A 21010-nucleotide genomic window follows, 5' to 3' on the forward strand; every position below is an offset into this window, starting at 1 on the left:
AAATCAGTGTATGATTATCAATGTATGATTATCAATGTTATCCCTTGTGTGATCTTCTCCTGCAGGACTTGAACCTTTCTGCACAAGACCACAATTCTACACATCACAGAACTTACCAGCCTGCTCATAGCACCTGTCAAGTGCAACATTTTAAAAGGCCTAGGAGTGGAACAGCAGGTTGGAGGCTACTGGCAAAGCAGTGTGGGAAAGGTTGAACAATACCCATTTGCAAAATACCAGGCTCTGTCCAATGCTATTAACCTTGTTTTTAATCAAACTTGAATTAACTTCTAAATTACAAAGGATACCTTCTAGAGCATATTTCATGTGTGAAAAGGATTCTTTGCAAAGACTAGAGCTGTAAATCTAAGATTAACAGTGTCATTGTAGGGACTTGAGATGGTGTGGCTATTTCTAAGTTTTGGATTTGAGAGGCATCAGACAAAAGGTCTCTGCTCAATCTTCTTACTAATTTCTGTAATCAATACAGAACAGTACAGAACAGAATCCCAGGAAGAAAACTGGAGATCAATAGAGCATAAGGTCTTAACTTTGCATGCAACAACAACACTGCAGAAGCTCTACTTAGTGCTGTATGCCTAATTTGGACAGAGTAGAATTCTACCCACTGGAAAATGACATTTGCTCTAGGTTTCAAAGCAAGAGGCATGATCGTTTCAGCACATTGCTATTTAGTAACTGTTGCAGTTGGAAATTTCCTATTGTCGGAGTGTTTTGGAACTTTATATGCAGCTCTAAGTTACTGGCTCAGATGCAGGGAAGTGTTTTTTATTAAAAGGTGATATATAAAAAATATGTTGCATTTTAATGTAAAGTATTATAGCTGACATGCCTTGTTACTGATGCTGCCATTCTCACTTGGAAAATGAAAGTTTAAAAATGTAAGAATTCATAAAAATTCCACTAAAATACTCCCCTTCATTTCTTGCATCAGAATAGCAAATCTGTTCCTTCCCTAAGAATGAGCCATGGGCTATGGGGACAATTAACTGCATACCTTTACTCCAGCCATTGCCAAGGACTCTATTTATGGTGAAACTCCTGCTGTTCTAATACAGTGTGTGAGGGACAGGATATAGACCCCCAGCACAAAAGACCCATTGCTCTCCAGGTCTTACTACAACTGAGTATGCAGTGAGCTGGGTTTGGGAAGGCAGGGAAAATGTTAATGAATTAGCAATTATCCCCTTGTAAGAAGCCAATGCTTGCTGCAATTGTGGGCAAGTAGTTACACTTTTTAATGAGTAGTAGAGTTTCAGTGGCTATAGTCGCATTCATAGGTTCCATGTTGCTCTGGAAAGTCAAGAAAACCTTGCCATGCAGACCCTTTGATGTAGGGGCGCACTGATAGAGATTTCTGGGGCCAATACTGGTAGCCAGTTTTTAAAGGAAGCATATCAGCTGATACAGATCCAATTTCCGATACCAGCCTAGGAGCTTGGAGAGCTGCATTCAGCTAGTAAGTCTGGTGTGGTGGAAGAGGAGGGGGGAGGGAAAGGGCCGGATCAAGGCCCCCGTGGTGAGGGAGGAGGGAGGCTGGGGTTAGAGCAGGGGCTGGGACAAGGCTGCACAGCTGGGGTGGGGTGGGTGCAAGGACAGAGCTGCAGCTCATCTAGGGGGTGTGGGGAGGGGAGGGAGCAGCTCCTGCCACTGTGTGTCACTTGCGTGGGAGCCACTGGTCCGGTGCTTGCCTGCTGGTCCAGCAGCTCCCGCTGCTGCTCCTGATGCTCATCTGGGAGGGCATGGGGGGGCATGTGCCCCCTGACCTGTGTGGGGCAGGGCAGGCTGGGGCCAAGGCTGCATGGGGCCCTTCCCAGCCTGTCCTGCCCATGTAGATCTGGGGGCACATGCCTTCCCCCTGCCCTCCCAAGCAAGCAGTGGGAGCAGTGGAAGAAGCTGCCGGATGAGCAGGCAAGTGCTGGACCAGCAGCTCCTGCACAAGTGGTGAGCAGTGGTGGGATCTCCCTTCTGCCTTCCCCATGCTCCCCCAGTGAGCCACGGCTCCACCCTGCACCCGCCCCACCCCAGCTGGGCAGCGCCTTCCCCAGCCCCAGCCTCATTCCTCCCTCACTGCAGAGGGTGTTGATCTCCCCCTGCCCTTTCCCCTTCCTTCCCCGCTTCCCTTCCACCACACCAGACTTACCAGCTGCACGCAGCTCTCCAAGCTGCCGGGCTGTGCTCCTCACTGCTTACATGTTACACTGTAGCTGTGCGCGCATATGGGCATTTATCAGCCAAATTATTGGCCACATCAGGCCAATTTCTGATGCAATCAATGTTCTTTTTATTGGTGCTGATCCAAAACTAGACCGATGTATTGGTGCACCTCTACTTTCATGTGCATAGCTTAGCCAATCAAAAGCTGAGCGGTTTCCGGTTTGGTCTTGAAGCTGGTTGCCAACAATTTCTAGCATTTGCAGCACTCACCAGTGGTATTTAATGTCATCAGTGGTTCAGGATATATCCTGTGATGGGTTGAATACAGACCAGTGAATATCACTAACACATCAGACTGCACTGGAAAGAGGGGGGGGGGAGATGGAAATCATCCCCATGACTTTACACTAAAATTTAATTTCGTTGTAAATTAGTAATTTGCTGAAGAAAGTCTCCTTCATCCCTATTCTGTCAAATCCACCAGCTAGCTAGAGAAATTAAGCCCAGCAGACATTTATTTCAAACAACAACAACAATAATAATAATAGTAGCAGCTTTGATGCCCCCTATTCTCCTACTGTCTCTATCTGCAGATCACTAATCTGTGATGTTGCCATGTGTTAGAATATGCTGGTATAGAATCAAAGACAATTTAAAAATGTGTGAACAATGGATATCAGTGCCATAATGGTTAAACTACACTTTATCATATTAAACATATGTAAAAAAGATGGAGACCACAAAAGAATCACCGTTTGCCACAAAGAAAATCAAAGTGTTCAAGTAGGTTTGTTCCAGAAATGGAAAATTAAAACAAACGAACAAGCCTCCCCCACCTTTCAATCTCCTAAAACTTTTGGAGTTTTCACAGATAACTAAGTCCTAAATGACGCAAGAGTTTCTACATCCTACTCAACACCTTGAGAGTCTGAGAGAAAAGGTTGATCATATTCTTTTCATTTTAGACCTGTGATGCTTTGGAAACAACACATGACAAAGCTGAGTCAATCTTTGCTTTAAGAACTGTAGCCAAGAAAATTCGCCCTCAGTTTCAGTTTACTGACAAACTGGAAGTTCAGCGCTGGTTGAAAGGAAGCAGAACAGAGTGAATTCAGGACTGAATTTGGATACAGCTGAGATGGATTCAGGGTTTATTACCAAAACATGAAAAATCCAGGGTTGAAAGAAGCAAAAGGAGGTGCAGTTGGGTAGACTTCTATCACTGAGTTTTTGGATTCAGTACATCCGGCCAAATTAGGAGGTCTGTGGATCAAATAACAGGACATAACTACATGAATCCCCATGAAGCTAGGGGACCACCCCCCTGCAGGCAGCTTCTCAAGCCTGTCTGCCAGGCCGCAGCAACAGCAACAGCTGGTAGAGGGGGCCACATGGGGGTAATCATACCAACCTAGTTTCCTACTCAAACAAGCACCTAAGAAGCCATGCGAACAGGGCCCACCCTGCAATATGGTGTACCCCTAGGCTTCCTAATCTGGATGGACCACCCACACCTGGTACCTCAGAGATCTTTACCCAGACAGAGCCCATGGTCCCAGCCTCCATGCTGATGTAGCCCCTGACCCCAGGCTGCAGAGGCTGCTTGGTATGTCTGCTGGATGCTGAGATCTAGGGTACAGGCACTCCCGCTTGTGGGATGTGCTCGCTGGTGGAGACTCTGGAGAACCAGGTGAGGGGGCTCCAGGAGAAGGTGAGCAGACTGTGAACCATCAGGGAACACAAGGAGGACACTGATGCTTACTGCCAGGCCCTGCACCTGGAGAAGAATGCCACGGAAACCAGGCAGAAGACTGAGCTTCAGAAAGATGCCCCTACTGACAGAGAGTGGAAATTGGTTACATTAGGCCCAAAGCCACGATGTGTGTCAGCTGCTCCACCAATAGCCCTGCACAACAGGTATGTAGCCCTAATGCCATTCATGAATGAGGCATCTGCATTCCCCTGCACTGAGGACATGACAGGATCAGCCACTTCCACTGAAGAAACAATGAAGGATGATTGTTGTAAAAGACTCCATGCTGTGGGAAGCAGAAGGTGCCATCTGTCATCCAGACCCCTTCAAGAGGTCTGCTGCCTTCCAGGAGCCAGAATCTGAGATGTAATGGTGAGGATCCCAAAGCTGGTCCACCCTATGGACCACTACCCCATGCTCCTTGTCCACATGGGCACCAATGACACAGTGAGAAACAACCCTGAGAGAATTATGAGCAACTACAAGACCATGGGGGTGAAGCTTAAGGAATTAGGAGCTCAAGGAACTAGGAGTACAAGTGGTGTTCTCCTTAATCCTCCAAGCTAGAGGCCGTGGTTGTCAGAGGGAGTAATGCATCAAAGAAGTCAACCAAAGGCTTCAGAGATGCTGTCACTGTGTTGGTTTTAGATTCCTCGACTTTGGTATTCAATTCAATTGTACTGGTCTGCATGCAAAAGATGGTATCCACCTCGTGAGCAGAGGGAAGAAGCTCTTCTTTATGAGAACTGCTGATTTGCTGAGGAGGGCTTTAAACTAGGCACGTCTGGGGGACTGAAGGCATAAATCCTCTGGTCAAGGTGACCCAGGGGAGGGTATTCATGTAGGGGATATCCAGATGAGTAGCAACACCCTGAGACACTTGCAGCGTGACAGAAAACCTGAGACGACTAGGGGTGAACTCAGGTGTCTTTATGGGAATGCCAGAAGCATGGGCAATAAACACGATGAACTAGCACTCCTTCTGGCAGATGAGGGATTTGACCTCACTGGGTTGATGGAGACCTGGTGGAATGATATATATGATTGGGCAGTGTATATTGAGGGATACAGGCTCTATAGGAAGGATTGGGTCGGGAAGAAGGGATGGTCCTCTATGTGAAAGAGCAGTACCCCTCCCTGCAGGTCATGTTTGATTGCATGGGAAGGTCCCTTCAGACCCTCTGGGTAAAGATACAAGGGAGCTCAGGGGAAAGGGACCTGATGGTGGGAGCGTACTATAGACCTCTCTACCTAGAAGAGGAGAACAACCAGGCGTTCTCTAGGGAACTGCCTGAGGCAGCCAGCACTAAAGACTTGATTGCCATGAGTGACTTCAACTACCCTGACATCTGTTGGGAGGGCCATTCAGCCAGCTCCAGCAGGTCAACTAACTTCTTAGCAGCTACAGATGCCCTGTTCCTGACACATGCTGTGGAGGGACTAACTAGGGGTAAAGCCACTCTGGACTTGGTGCTGACCAAAGGGGAAGACATGGTAGGTGACCTGAAGATTGGAGGTACTCTGGACGATGGTGATCACGATCTGATTAGATTCACCATCCACTGAAAGGCTGGGAATCCTGTCAACAGAACAGAAGTTCTAGTCTTCAGAAGGGCAGACTTTGGTAAACTCAGGAGGCTAGTTAATAAGGCCTTTTACAACCAGAGCCGGATGATTTGGGAGTTCAGGAACAGTGGTGCTTCCTTAAGGAGGCAATTCTCACTGCTCAAAAAGAAGCCATCTCCACACAGTCAAAAAGAGGGAAAGGGGCCAAGAGACCTGCTTGGGTCAACAGGGACATTAGGGAACTTCTGAAAAAGCAAAAAGAAGCATAAATGCAATGGAAAAATGGTTCAGCATCCAGAGAGGAGTACACTCATACAGCCAAGGTCTGCAGATATGAGACAAGAAAAGCCAAGGCATGTATGGAGATCAAACTGGCAACAGAAATAAAAGACAACAACAAGTCTTTCTATGGGTCCATAGGGAGCAAGAAAAAAATCAAGCTCCACTGCAGGACCCCTACTGAATACAGTGGGGCAGCACACAGTGAATCCCCATGAACAGGCAGAGCTCCTAAATACTTACTTCACATCAGTATCCTTGAAATCAGACAGGAACTCATTACCTACCTAGAGGCCCAGAGAATATGGGGAAGACAGCAGTCTGCATGAAATCAGTCCTGAACAAGTAAGGGTACTCTTAGAACATTTGGATGTTTTCAAGTCTGCTGGGCCAGATGACCTGCATCCAAGAGTCCTCAAAGAACTGGCCGATCTCATAGCGGTGCCTCTGGTGAGGCTGTTCGAAGAGTTGTGGAACTCAGGAGTGGTTCTGAATGACTGGAAGAAGGCTAACCTGGTACCCATCTTTAAAAAAGGGAAGAGGGATGACCCTGAAACTATATTCAGTCTGACTTCGGTCCTGAGAAATGTCTTTTAAAAAATTGTCAAAGAGGCCCTCAACTACAACCTTGTAACTGGTGGGGTATTAAGAAGCAACCAGCACAGCTTTGTTGAGGGGAGATAATGCCTAACCAACCTGGTGTCTTTTTATGACCAGGAAACTAACCACCTGGACTTGGGACATGAGGTTGACATCACCTACCTAGATTTCAGCAAGGCCTTTGATATTATTTCCCATGAGATTCTCTCAATTAAGTCACAGGGTACTGGCCTAGACCACTGTACAGTGAGGTGGGTTGGCTCAGAGGCCAGTTCCAGAGAGTTGTAATTGATGGGATGGCCTCATCCTGGAGGGCTGTCTCCAGTGGTGTCCCAAGGGATCAGTGCTTGGGTCCATGCTCTTTAACATCTTTATCAACAACTTGGATGAGGGGGTGGAAAGCATGATGATTAAGTCTGTGGATGACACCAAGCTGTGGGGAAATGTGGGCACATCAAAGGATAAGGTAAAGAGCCAGGATGATCTGGACTGGTCCTATGGGCTGAACGCAATCAGATGAGATTCAATAGGGACAAGTGCCCGGTCCTTCATCTGGGTAGGAAGAACCTTCACCATAACTATACTATGTGTAGTGGTCCACTGGCTGACACTGCATCTGAAAGGGACCTGGGGGTGACAATAGACCAGAGTATGAATATAAGCCAACAGTGCGATGAAGTCGCCAGCAAGCAAATACAACTCTGGCGTGCATCAGCTGATATATTGCAAATAGATCCAGAGAGGTGCTCCTCCCCCTCTATTCGGCATTAGTGAGGCCACAGCTGGAGTACTGTGTCCAGTTCTGGGTACCGCATTTCAAGAAGGATGTGGATAAGCTCGAAAGGGTACAGAGAAGGGCCACCTGTATGATTAGGGGCCTGGAGTATAGGCCCTATTAGAAGAGACTCCGGGAACTGGGTTTGTTCAGTCTGAATAAGAGAAGACTGCGAGGTGACTTGATAGTCGCCTACGAGCATACCAGGGGCAAACACCAAGATCTAGGGGAGCAACTCTACAGAAAAGTACCCCTTGGGAGGATGAGGACCAACGGGCATAAGCTAGTTGAGGAAAAATTTAGGCTAGACATAAGGAAAAACGTGTTTTCTGTAAGGGTATCCAGAATCTGGAATACACTTCCAGCAGAGGTGGTGCAGTCAGCATCTCTGGAGGTGTTTAAAAGGAGACTGGAAAAGCACCTCATTGAGCTTGTTTGAGCCCAGTTGCCTCTTGTCCATGGCAGGGGACCAGACTTGATGATCTTACAGGTCCCTTCAGGGCCTTCTATTCTATGATTACTATCAAAATAGGAATTAAATTAATGTCACCAGTATATTGTATAAACCACACACCTACACTTAATATAACAGCACTGAACTTAAAAACTTCCTAGTGTTCGAGCTATATGGAACTAAATGTAATACCTGTGATTTTTTTCTGTCTACAAAGCATGTGTGAAAGCAGTGATAGGACATACGCATAAGGTGGGCACAGCCTCTGGCCTGCTGATTCTTTATTACTGGTAATGACCAGGGATCCTGGTTTTCTTTGTTTAAAAATCACAAATTCTCTGATGAAAGACCCCCAAATCCATGTTTTTCCATGATTAAAATGAAACACCACTATATATAGGTATCAGTTGAACATGATATTGTATTGATATATTTACAATTTTAAAGCCATTTGGAAGCCTAGCAGTGCCTCAATCATTACAATAAAATACATTCTAAATACCTAGGCAGACAAGGTTCTTTGGGTGAATCTGATATCCTTTATTAGACCAACTTAAGTAGTTGGAAAATAATTTTAAGCAAGTTTTCGGGTTCAAAAACCCTTTGTCAGGCTGAGGAAGTTTCAGCAATTGGTGTGTGCTCTTCCTTATTATTCTAAATACCTAAATATTTTGGCATTTAACTGTGTTTTTTTACCATGGAAAAATCAGAGCTCACCAGGATGTGGGTCCAGTTGCAGCTGTCCCTCCTGCTGCTATATGGTGCTTAGCAGCCGTGATATGCTGATGCAGTGTTCCTGCCCATGCCATTGCCCCTCACCCCCAAGCCACAGGCCCCCCAACACTGCTGGTGCCCCTCACTCCCAACCAACAGTCCCTTGACCCTGCCAGTACCCCTCACTCCCAATCCATAGCCCTTCCAGCACTGATGATACCCCTCACTCCTTACCTGCTGCCTCTAGGCCTCGGCCCCCACAGTATGTGAGGAATGGGGTGGGTACATAGGGAATGGGTGGTGTGGGAACAGGTGACATATAGGGGAGCAGAGGGACATAGGTGATGCATGGGAGGGGTGAGGGGGGACATATGCCCCCCAGATTTCTGCACCCACAGTGGGGCTGCAGCCAGGTTGGACCAGCTCCATGTAGGAGCCATCTCTACGGCTCAGTGGGTGGGACCCAGCATGGGAGGGGGCACTGAGCTGCCAAGATGAGATGCAGCTGTGGCACCCTGCTGCTGCCAGGTGGGGGAGGGTGGGGTTCACCTTGGTAGCCAAGGCAGTACGGTGCTCCCTCCCACACTGGGTGTTGCCTGCTAGGCCATGTAGGTGGCTCCTGCCTTGTGCAGGTTTAGCCCGGCCACAGCCCCGCACCCTGCTGTGGGTGCAGAAATCTGGGATAGGGGGAGCACATACCCCGAACCACACTGCATCGCATGTGCTCCTATCTCCCCCATCACATCAATGGCCTGTACTTGACAGCCTCCCTCTCCCTGCCCCTACAGACTTACTTGGAGGGAGTTGCAGGAGCTATTCTCCACCACACTGTCTGGCTGTCATGTGCATGTGTGCATGCATACATACACGTGGCTCCCCCTGCCCCTTGCATCCCACATGCCCCAGCCTCTTGCAGCCTGGAACTCAGCTGGTCTGCAAGCAGAAATCTCTGGTTCCCCAGGTTGTTCTCCTTTAAAGGAGAAAATCTGTGTTTTTCCATGGCAAATGGAAAATCTGGATCCCTGGTGATGAAATAAGAAGAATAGGAATGAATCTGACTTTCAGCTCAAACCATATTACTCATAATGGACAAATCTGATCTGGAATAATTCAGACATGATAAACATGAAATTCCACAAAACACCTAAGTCACCTTCCAAAGTAGGCTTCTTTTTCATTCACTGTGAACTTTAGCAAGTAAACAGTGACTCTAAGCATTTTAGTCGATAAGTAGTTTCTTGATATTGTATGTATTTATGCAGAGGACCCACAATCTCCTTTAATATGTGTTACCACATACAGGATGTGTCTATACATGCTATTACTGTGCATGAATAAACTTTGAAGCGTATTGCTCCTGGGTACACTATTTGAACATGCGCCCAGGAGCAATAAACTCTGGAGTTTATTCATGTGCAGCATGTTGAGCCAGGTCAGAGCAGCCCTGGCTAGCAAAGGACCTGGGGGGTAAAAATCTCTGCAGCAGGATAGTAGTTACAAATACTATGCTGCTGATGAGTACATTAATTTACTTCAGCCTAATAGGGGCAGACATGTGGATGCTGAGACATTTACAGTGAAGCTAATTAGTCAACTACAGTAAACGTCTCGTATAAACACGCCTACACACCAGATGCCCATTAAAAGTGCCACCTAGTGTTATAGAATAAAGACTCCACACAACAGGTACAACATGCGCAATAGCACAGCACAATTTATTTCCAAGAACTATCGGAACTAATGTTAAGAGAGAAAGTGTTCATACTGCATTCTTTTCTTCCTTTCTGACTACCAACGATAATGCTAAGTAGTGTCAATCAGATGCACTGGCCTATTCATGAGAAATAAATTTAAATCACCAAGTTGCTTACACTGTCATCAGTTGCTGCCCAACTTTATTCATATATAAACAGTCATCATATGGGGACAGTAACTTCTCACCCAGTCTCAGTGGCCTTGCGGTGAAAAGCTCTATATTCCTACTACCAAACTGTTTAATCTATTTGGTTCCTCCAATATTGTTTTCTTTCAATGTAAAGAATGAAAAACCAATGTAAAAATTCATAGGAAATGAAAAAAAGATAGAAAGGTTACCCTCAATACATGCAAGTTTACTTTACAATTTAATCTAATTATCTGTTATTTTAGTCATTTCATGTGCTTTGGAGAAAAGAATCCACTGTTTGTTTTCACTGCTGTTTCTTTTGAAAAATGTCACGTGGCCGGATAATTACCCCACAGATGTGCATGTAGGGAATACATTTTTCATCATTTTTTCAAACTGCCCATTGTTAACTCAGGCTGCTGGAAATGTACTGCAGAATTCAGTATTGATTTATTCATTTTTCCTCCATATATAGAATGAAAGGAAACACACCTATATGGGCTGGTGCACAATTTTAAATGACCTGTCTTCCCTATGCGAAGTGTTATATAAAGTTTCAGCTTAATGGGGCATAAGAAAAAGTGAACAAAAATTGAAATACATGGAACATATCAAAGTACAAGGATTACCCCTTCATTCATGGAAGTCAATAGCAAAATGCCCGTGGTCCAAAATATGCCTGGCAGCTACCTTCTTCTGTATAGCTTCATGAACTCATACACTTTAGTTCTTGTGAAAAGAGCTACATAAAATATAACTTACAGTTCAGTCACATCCTTGGGGATGCCTTTGGGCAGGATCTTCAGACCTTTATTGCTGCAGCGTACCACTGAATCCATGCAGGTACACTGGGCAGGACAAGGAGGAGAAAGGAGACAGCTGCTTTCATCATTACCTAGAGAAAGAGAGAGAGAAAGAAACATGAGAGGACTTCTGACACTTGAGAAAGAAATCCGCCTCACAGCCTAGAAGAGTTTGCTTCTACGATAGACGTTCACATCTAGCACAAAACAGTGACAACCATAAATCTATGACAGCCATTACTGGGTTTTAAACTGGTCCCTAATATTTAATCTCTTTCTGACCCCATCCAGGGTTTAGTGAGCATAAAGAGAACACTAGACTCAGGGTGCAAAAATATCTTGTAAAATTCTGTGGCAATTTGTTTAAAAGGAAGTAGTTTTAGCCAAAAGAAAACCACAAATTAGTTTCAACTAGACAGACGCTCTCACTCCCTGCTGTGTTAGCTGAAACAGAGAAGTTTAACAGAATGTTACCCTCAAGCTTATCTTGACATAAGACAATCATCACCTACTTCATGTTTTATAAATAATCTTCTTTTTTAAATACAACTTTTAGTTAAGTGTGTGACTTTTAATGTCAGCATAACATTTCATTTATCATTTTCATTGAAAAGCCTTGTTGCTTTTGACAAGCATAACCAGGCAAAAAAAACAAACTGAGCAACATACACAGAATAGATGGTGATCCATCTGTGCATACATAAAATATCTAATGCTCCTAAACTGGATTCAAAACTTCTATAAACAACAAATTATATCTCATAAGTGAAGAACAACAGGGTTTTCATGGAAGAAACAAAGTCTTTGAAGTGAAGAATGTTCAACTCTGGATTTTACTCAAAAACAACAGCCTTCACAAAACAAAAGAAAAATGCAAGCTGTAGTATTGAGATGCATATGGAAGGAATGTGTAGGGTGCATATTTTAGATGTAAACGATAAAAAAAATATAAATGTTTATGAATGCAAGTACAATGAATGCCCTAAGCACTGAAATACAGTGGTACAGTTTCAAAATGTGTGGTCATATTCCCTTTGAATATCTGCTAGCACAGGGGTTAACTGAAGCACAGATGCCTTTTTTCTCCTGACCTTAAAAATCTGCCAGATGTATGATGGGACCTTTAAGTATAAACAAGACTGACTCTCATGCTAGAAAGCTGTGAAATTATCCAAGCAATTTTTATTCATGAATGTGTCTTTCTAAGAAGTGCTAATCTGTATTGAGAATGATGGAGGGGGGAAAATAGGAAAGGAAAAAAAATCCTATTATTATGTGACAGTGCAATCAAGATATGCACATAACTCAATTAAGTAACCATGTGATCTTTTACCATAACTCATGGCCTCTGCCACCCACTCCCTCGGTGTTTATTAAACTAATTTGTATATCTTATGTTAAATGACACACTGATTTTGCAAACAAACACGCAACCTTCTGAATCTATATATGATACCCATTCATTATTTATGTCCTGACTGTAAGGTCTTTGGGATGAGTGCTGCATCTCACTGTAGGTCTGCAGATGCGTATCTCCATGCTTGGAGGGGAGGGGTGCCCAGCTAATATACCAACAGAGATAAAATTAATTTTTTGGTATGGGACAACAACATCTAAGAGATATTGTCTCTTGTTCGTGAACCATTTTACTTCAGCTATTTTTATTCAAACACAGTGAGATAAAGAACACTAGGAAAGTTGCTAGTGTACAAATTCAATACCAAACCCATCCGATTTTCTTACTGTCACAGGTGAAGTCCTTGGCATCCACATCTTGAATTGGAATATCTTTTAAGAAAAAAGGCTTCTGGCAACGGGGATTTCCACTGACAACTCTCTTCCTCATCAGCCATTTTCCTAGCCATGCCAGGTGGCAGTTACAGTTAAAAGGGTTGGACAGCAAATTACTGAAAGGGAATTAAGAAAAAATGGTTAGAACACGGTGAACAACTACAGAAATCCAATGACTAAAGAAAGGTCCCTGGATTTAGGGCTCCAGGCTTCTGTTCAAGTTCTCAGTGAGAGCTCAACCCAGTATAGACACAGATTTAGGACAGTTCCACATACAGACTTTGTATCAGGTACTTATCCTGGGACATTTTTCACCTGCAGATGCAATTATTATTCCTATTTTCAAGAAGGGGAGGAAGGAGGATCCAGGCAACTACAGGTCAGTCAGTCTCACCTCTATCCTTGGTAAAGTCTTTGAAAAGATTATTAAGGCTCATATATGTGAGAGCCCGGCAGGAAAAATTATGCTGAAGGGAAAGCAGCACAGGTTCGTAGCAGGTAGATTGTGCCTGACTAATCTAGTTTCTTTTTATGACCAGGTTACAAAACACCTGGACACAGGAGTAGGGGAAGATACAATTTATTTAGACTTCAGGAAGGTCTTCGATACAGTATCTCACCCCATACTGGTGAGCAAATTAAGAGGCTGTGACTTGGATGATTACACAGTCCGGTGAGTGGCAAATTGGCTAGAGGGTCGTACCCAGAGAGCGGTGGTGTAGCAGGGTACTGAGATGCCTGCTACTTAGGAAGCAGTAGGTAAGGAGCCCAGATGCAGGTTGCCAGGGCAACCAGTAGAAGTCAGTTGACAGGAAGGGGCAGGGCCTGGCCCCTATATAATTCCCAGGCTGAAGCCAGGCAGGGAGTTCCCTGATAGCAGCCATAGAAGAAGGAGTTCTGCCGTACTGACCAAAGAGGAGAGGCTAGACCGCAGGTATAGTTGTGAGACTGGGGGAAGGATAGAGCACCCCTGATGTGCTGGGACTAGTGTTATAGCCAAGCAGCTTGAATTTATGTTGTAGCCAAGAGGCTTGAGTTTCTCTTTGCTGTTTACTAATGGTGGTTTGGGTGAGGCTATTAGGGGTTGGAGGAGGCCTCGTTGGGGATCCACGGTAGTGTGGGGACCCCAGTGCCAGAGAGGGCGCAGCATTTGGGGTGCACTGACCCCGGTGCCAGAGAGGGCGCAGCATTCGGGGGTGCACTGACCTCAGCCCCGAGAAGGGGAGCGGAGACTTGGAGGGCAGGTAAGGCCAAGGCCGCCTGAGCCCTGCAGAAGGTTCAAGACCCCAAGGAGGAGATTTGGGGGTCAGGCACGGCTATGACCACCTGAACCCCAAGGCAGCAAGAAGCCCTAGAGTAAAAGAGGCAGCGAGAAGCCAGAGTGCCAGTGGGGCGCAGTTGCGAGATAAGGGCCATGGAGAGCCCAAGCGCCAGAGAGGGCGCGGAGAGTGAGACAGACTGAACAACGTCCGGTACATCAGTGAGGCTTGGGGCGTGGTAAAGGGGAGGTTGGAGCCACGCATTGCCCATAAGGGCAGGGTGCACGGAAACCCCATTGTAAGGACAAAACGAGTGCCAACAGGAGAAAACAGTGTCCAAGAGGACGAAAGGCAGCCTCCCTTTAATATTTAAGATCAAGATGTGGCAGATGAGATTTTCAGGGTGCTTGAAGTAAACTCGGCATGGTAGGGGGCGCTAGGGGAGATCAGGGCCGCTCCTAGGACCCCCGCTCCATGACAGACAGGTCGGTATCGACCTGGAAGGACATGGGCAGTGGGGTCCCACAGGGCTCGGTCCTTGGACCGATACTCTTCAATGTCTTCATCACTGACTTGGATGAGGGAGTGAAGTGTACTCTGTCCAAGTTTGCAGATGATACAAAACTGTGGGGAGAAGTGGACACGCTGGAGGTCAGAGAACAACTACAGGCAGTCCTGGACAGGTTGGAAAAATGGGCAGAAAACAATAGAATATGATTTAACAAGGAAAAATGCAGGGTGCTGAACCGGGGAGGAAAAACGTCCATTACACCTACTGCCTAGGAAATGACCTGCTTGGCAGCATGGAAGCGGAAAGGGATCTAGGAGTCCTAGTGGACTCCAAGATGAACATGAGTCGTCAGTGTGACAAAGTCATCAGCAAAGATAATGGCACTTTATCGTGCATCAGGAGATGCATGACAAACAGAACCAAGGAGGTGATACTTCCCCTCTATCGGGCACTGGTCAGACCACAGTTGGAGTACCGCATCCAGTTTTGGGCACTGCACTTCAAGAGGGATGTGGATAACCTGGAGAGGGTCCAGAGAAGGGCCACTCGTATGGTTAAGGGCTTGCAGGCCAAGCCCTATGAGGAGAGACTAGGGCACCTGGACCTCTTCAACCTCCGCAAGAGAAGGTTGAGAGGCAACCTTGTGGCTGCCTATAAATTCATCATGGGGGTGCAGAAGGGAATTGGTGAGGCTCTGCTCACCAAGGTGCCCGTGGGAGTCACAAGAAATAATGGCCATAAGCTAGCAGAGAGCAGATTTAGACTGGACATTAGGAAGAATTTCTTCACAGTTAGAGTGGCCAAAATCTGGAATGGGCTCCTAAGGGAGGTGGTGCTCTCCCCTACCTTGGGGGTCTTCAAGAGGAGGTTAGATAGGTATCTGGCTGGGGTCATCTGAACCCAGCACTCTTTCCTGCCTATGCAGAGGATCGGACTAGATGATGTATTGAGGTTCCTTCCAACCCTAACATCTATGAACCTATGGCAGTGCATAAAACTGGTATAATGAAACTGTGGCAGCAAGGAAAATAAAATCATATCAGAGTCCATGCTATTTTGCTTTAGGCCAACACCCCATACCTACAAAATGTTTTACAGTCACAGTCAGCAAATCAGCTAATATATTTAGTACCCTATTGTTTGCAATATTCTAGAGCAATGGGTGTATAATTACAAGTTGGTCTGGAACTAACTGCTAAAAGTTAAATTTAAAGCAAAAAATAATGGGAGGTAGGGGGAAGGCAAGAATAGGAAACTCATAATGACTTACAAAAATTCCCAAATTTTATTTATCTCCACTATGACCCACTGGAAATGTGAACCATGTTGCTAACATACAACACTCAAAATATAAAAGACGAGTAGCTTTTAGATTTAAAAAATGACATCATCACACAACTTCACTCAGATGAAGGCAGATGAAGACATTGGAAGCATCAATGTATTTGTAACTTTATTAAAATGTTTTCCATTTTCTTTCATCCATTATAGGACCATATAAAAATATCCTGCATATTCTGCAAATACACATTCTTTGGCACAAACAATATTGCCATAAGCCAAGCGTTTACATTTCCAAAATGAATGCAGCCAGTGCGCAAAGGCCATTTACTCCACTGCCAGTGAAAAGTCTGAGTCATGGTCAGAGATAAAGTTGCATGATATGAATCCTCAGAACAAAGCAGAGAACACCTGAGAATAGACAGAAGTGCAGCTTCCAGCTGTAACTCAGAATGATTTCTGCAAAGTGTTTTGAGTTACAAGGTTACCCCAGACCAAGCAAAAGTTCACTGTTGGTTCCAGGGGCTGGGAGCCTGCAGCCAGGTTCCCATAGCAATGGCTAGGCTCTCTGCCAATATGAGATGGAAGGAGCAGAGGGAGCTCATTCTTGGGGCTCCCCAGCTGGTGCTCAAGGGAGGGGTGGGTGAATTGGAGCCCCCCCCCTTTGGGGGGGGCTCCAATACACCTGCCCCCCCCTCAAGGGGGGGCATCGAAAAAACCCCAGACTGAACTCCCTCTGCTCTCATTCTGAAAACAGTGACAGGCTGGGAGCTCTGCAGCCATGAGTTACAGAAGGTGCTACATTTTAAATATCGTTACTTGATACCTCATGCAATAAGGGGTCAAATTTTCACTCGATCAGCCATTTTTTAAAGCTGTTTGCAGCCATACACTTGTTTGGTCACAGCTAGAAACAGCTTTCTGTGGCTAGATTGGGCAAAAACTATCACTTCTATCTGTGTATGTACAATCAACCTCTTGGAAAAATAGCTGCAAAGAAGTTAAAGAAAATTTCAAACATGTAGATCATCTTTATGCAGATCATTGCTAAGAGTTTAATCCACAAAATTGTCCTGTCTAGTCAGCAGTTACATTCATTTTATGGAGAGATAACCTGTGCCAGAGAAGAGTTACTGAAATTGTCTGGATTTACAGAGATTCAATAGTATGGGGTGACCAACTTGAGGCATGGGTACCACAAGTGGCATGAGCAACCTCCATGTGCAGCATGTAGCAGATTAGGGACAGGCAGCACAGCAGCAGATAAGGAAGGAAGCAGAGAGCAGAGCAACAGATTAGGCAGGGAGCACAGGGGAGGGAGCAGAAAACAGCAACAGATTAGGCAGAGATGAAGATCTGAGTGGCACTTGGGGAGAGTTCCAGGTTAATTTGTGACACATCTACCAAAAACTGTTCAGCCTCAGTGCAGTAGAAGATCTGTGAGGAGAATTCAGGATTCCTAATCCCAGTATCACGTCCAAACAAATTAAATACAAATTCTCTTTGTTGAGACAGCCTTGCTGACCAGATCTGCTAAAGCTGTACTAATTTGGGCTCTAATTCATTAATAAAAATGGGGGAATATGAAAAACATATCTTTTTCCTGTATCTTCAGATTACAAGTTGCAAACTTTCAAACTGTACTGTACTCTAATCCACTGAAAACACAGCAAAAATCTCTTGTGCATTGTTATGTGGTAGAAAATTCTCATTCACCTGGAGTAGCACACTTGCTATGCAGCCAGGCCTAACATCTTCAATGCAACTAATTGTGTCGTGTTGTGTATTTCTAATACAAGTGGCATGCACAGGGCTTTATGGCATCTCCGGGTCTGTTCATGTATAGTGTTGAAATTTAGCAGCTGCTTTTATATTTACATTCAACTCAGTTTCTCAGGCACCCCTATCCATGAGTGACTGGTGCCTCCCGAGTCTGGGGGGACATCAGATCACTGGCGGGGGAAGGGGGTTCCCCAGTGGCTAATTGCCAACCAAGGGGGTCTCACAGCAGCCGATCGCTGAGCCAGCACTTCCGGTTTTGTGTGGCTGGTGCTTCCAGGGGGTGCATAACCAATGTCAGGGGGTGCACATGCACCCGCGTGCACCCCTTCTGCATCGCCAATGCAACTCACCTTATTTCTTTGGTACTCTGCTCCAGCCCAGAGAGTCTACCTGCAACATTTAATGTGCAATCCAACTGCTAGCAGGGATAGCTTTAGCTAAGATTGTATAATAGTCTACACTATGTTCCTCTTCTCAGTTGATGCTTTGGGAATAAAATGTGCCATTCCTGGCTTCTACCTAAAGGTGACATTTATTTAATTTTTTTTTGGTTTTTTGAAAGGGAAGAGACCTGATAAAAATGGCCAAGCCAATGTGGTCCAGATGGAGAATAAATAAATATATATTTAAATCAAAGAAGGATTTCTGATGCTTTTCAAAATGGACCTACATCTGGAATGGCTGTGGGTAGAAAGGTGAAAGCTGTTATAGCCATAAGCCTTTGCACTGGGTGGGAGGGTAGCATAAACTCCTTAGCCTGTAGGGATAAATTAGCTGCATCCAAAAAGAGAAAAATTAAGGGTGGAGGAAGATGTTAGGTTTCCCTGTGTATTTTGCACGGTTTACAAGGATTGAGCGAGGTGTCCCAAAAGGGTGTTAAGGACCAGGGAAGTGTCTTATGTTCTGAGGCCTAGACACTGCTAGTCTGTCCAAGCTCAGGGGCCTCTTGATCCTCTCTGCAGCATGCTGAAGTTAATGAAACTCTAAACATATCTTTACAGGGGCACACTCTATGAAATTCTGGATAAGGTGATCTCCTCTTAGACATCTTGGGGATTTCACAGCTGCTAGCCAAACTTGGGCATTACCCGACTAGCGTTACCCAATTAAACACCAAGAACAACATTCATTTCTAATCAGAATATATGGCCCTTATCCACTTCAGGTCTTCTCTTAACCAGGTTTTTGAGGGCTTGCACTGTTCCTCTGCATGGGAATGAATTTTACTGCAAATTTAATGTCCTGTCTAATATGAAACATGAACACAAGCCCCCTCACAAACAAATCCAGTAATTTAAGCAATTCTGCATTTTATTTAATGTTCTTGTTAAAAAAGGAACACTGCTCTAAACCAGCTTGGCACCAAGTCCCTGGGACTTGAAACCAATGTCTCCTTTTTAATTGAAGAAAGAAACAGCACAGGCAGCATTTCATTTATGTCATTTCATGAACTGAAAAACTGGTTTCAGTTTCTTCTCATTTATTGTAAATCTGTGATGGGTCTAAACCAAAAGCCTTGCATGAATAGAGTCGGCAATGTTAAAAGCTGGTTCTGTGTTCAGATTGATGTTTCTGTTATTCAAATATGCAACATTAGAATGTAAGAACATAAGAAGAGCCATTTACTGGGTCAGACCATAGGCCCATCTTGAGCAGTACCCTGCATCACACAATAGCAGAAAGTGGATGCTGAAATGGAGAATGACCAGGGTGTTTTTCACAGCTCCTCTGCCACGTGTAGCCTCCAGCATTTAAGGTCTAGAAAGTTCTGATTCAGAGGCCATGCCCCGAACTCCCATTCTCAAGAGCTACTGAGAATTTGTCCAATCCCTTTTAGAATCTGGCTAAACTGCCAGCTTCCACAACATCTGGTGGCAATGAACTCCATACTTTAATTGCAAGCTGTGTGCAAAATAACTTCCTTTTGTTACTTTTAAATTTACCACCTACTAGTTTCATTTTATGACCCCTAGTTCTTGTAGTGCGAGAGTGAGTAAATAGTAAGTCCCTATTTATTTTTTTCTTCACCATTTAGTATTTTGTAAACTCTTATCATGTCCCCCTTCAAACTTCTCATTCCTAAATTGATTAGACCTAACCTTTTTAGTCTCTCCTTATATGAAAGCCCCTCCATATACTGACCAGTCTTGTTGCTCTTCTTTGTACGTTCCTCGGTTCTTCTATCTCCTTTCTGAGGTTTGGGGGCCAGAACTGGGCATAGTATTCAAGGTGTGGACATACCAATGACTTATAAAGGGCATAATGATATTTTCCTTTTTCTTTAAAATTCCCTTCTTAATAAGTCCTTTTCTTTCTTTTTTGACAGTTTCTGAGCATGTAGATGATGTTTTTAGCAAACATCCCACAAAGACTCCCAGTTCTCTTTCCTGTGTGGTAACAGCTACTGTACAGACCATCATAGTGTTGGTACAGTTTGGATTATTTCTCCCCATGTGCATCACTTTACACTTATCTACACTGAATTTCATGTGTCATTTAATTGTCTAATCCTCCTGTATTTCATTACAGTCTACCTTGGTTTTTACTATGAATAATTTTGTCATCCACAAATTTGGTCACCTTGCTGCTCTCCCACATTTCTAAATCATCTATGAATATGTTAAACAACACTGGTCCAAATACAGATCCCTGGGAGACCCTGATTTTTAATTTTTTCCATTTTGAAAACTTACTATTTATACTCATTGTTTTTTTATCTTTAAGCCAATTTTTAATCCATGAATACATCTTCTTTCTTTAAAAGCATGACTGCCTAATTTAGCTAAGAGCCTCTGATGGGGAACCTTATTAAGAGTTTTTTGGAAGTCCAGGTGTACTATGTCAATTGGATCACCCTGATCCCCTGCCTACTGCCATACTCGAAGAACTCTAGCACACTGGCAAGGCATGAATTTCCTTTGACAAAACAACTTTGATTCCTCCCAAGGAAATAATGTTCATCAATGTACTGAACAATTCTTATTTTTATTATTACTTCTACTGGTTTTCCAGGAACAGAAATTAGACTCAGTGGCCAGGGTCCCTGCTACAGCTTTTTGTAAATACCTGAGTTACATTGGCAATCCTCCAGTCCTCTGGTACCAAGGCTGGCAATCCTCCAGTCCTTTGCTACCACGGTTGCATACTACAGTTAGGAGTTCAGCAATTTCTGATCTGAGTTCCTTCAGGTCCCTAGGCTGAATACCATCAGGTCGTAGTGATTTGATACTGCTTAGTTTATCAATTTCTTCTACAATCTCATCTACTGAAACCTCAGTTTGGGTCAGCTCCACTGACTTGGCCCTAGAGAGGAGTGAATCTGATGAGGGAATCTCTCTAACATTTTCCACAGTGAAGACAGATGAAGCAAATCAATGGC

At 44.6% G+C, this 21010-nt stretch overlaps 1 protein-coding gene across 4 annotated transcripts in view; it reads right to left on the bottom strand.

Moving 5' to 3' along the window:
* The window catches only part of SLIT3 (slit guidance ligand 3), a 1179950-nt gene that overhangs the window by 216027 nt on the left and 942913 nt on the right, over positions 1-21010 (bottom strand). For all 4 annotated transcript variants that reach the window (XM_019506517.1, XM_019506518.1, XM_019506516.1 and 1 more), the window contains 2 exons: positions 12751-12914; positions 10967-11099 (listed from right to left, as the gene is read on the bottom strand). In XM_019506517.1, coding sequence (XP_019362062.1) covers positions 10967-11099; positions 12751-12914 — 297 coding nt within the window. The remainder of the gene's footprint in view (positions 1-10966; positions 11100-12750; positions 12915-21010) is intronic.

This window comes from Gavialis gangeticus, unplaced genomic scaffold (genome assembly GCF_001723915.1).
Source record: "Gavialis gangeticus isolate Ggan-Ray unplaced genomic scaffold, GavGan_comp1, whole genome shotgun sequence".
Lineage (NCBI taxonomy): Eukaryota > Metazoa > Chordata > Crocodylia > Gavialidae > Gavialis > Gavialis gangeticus.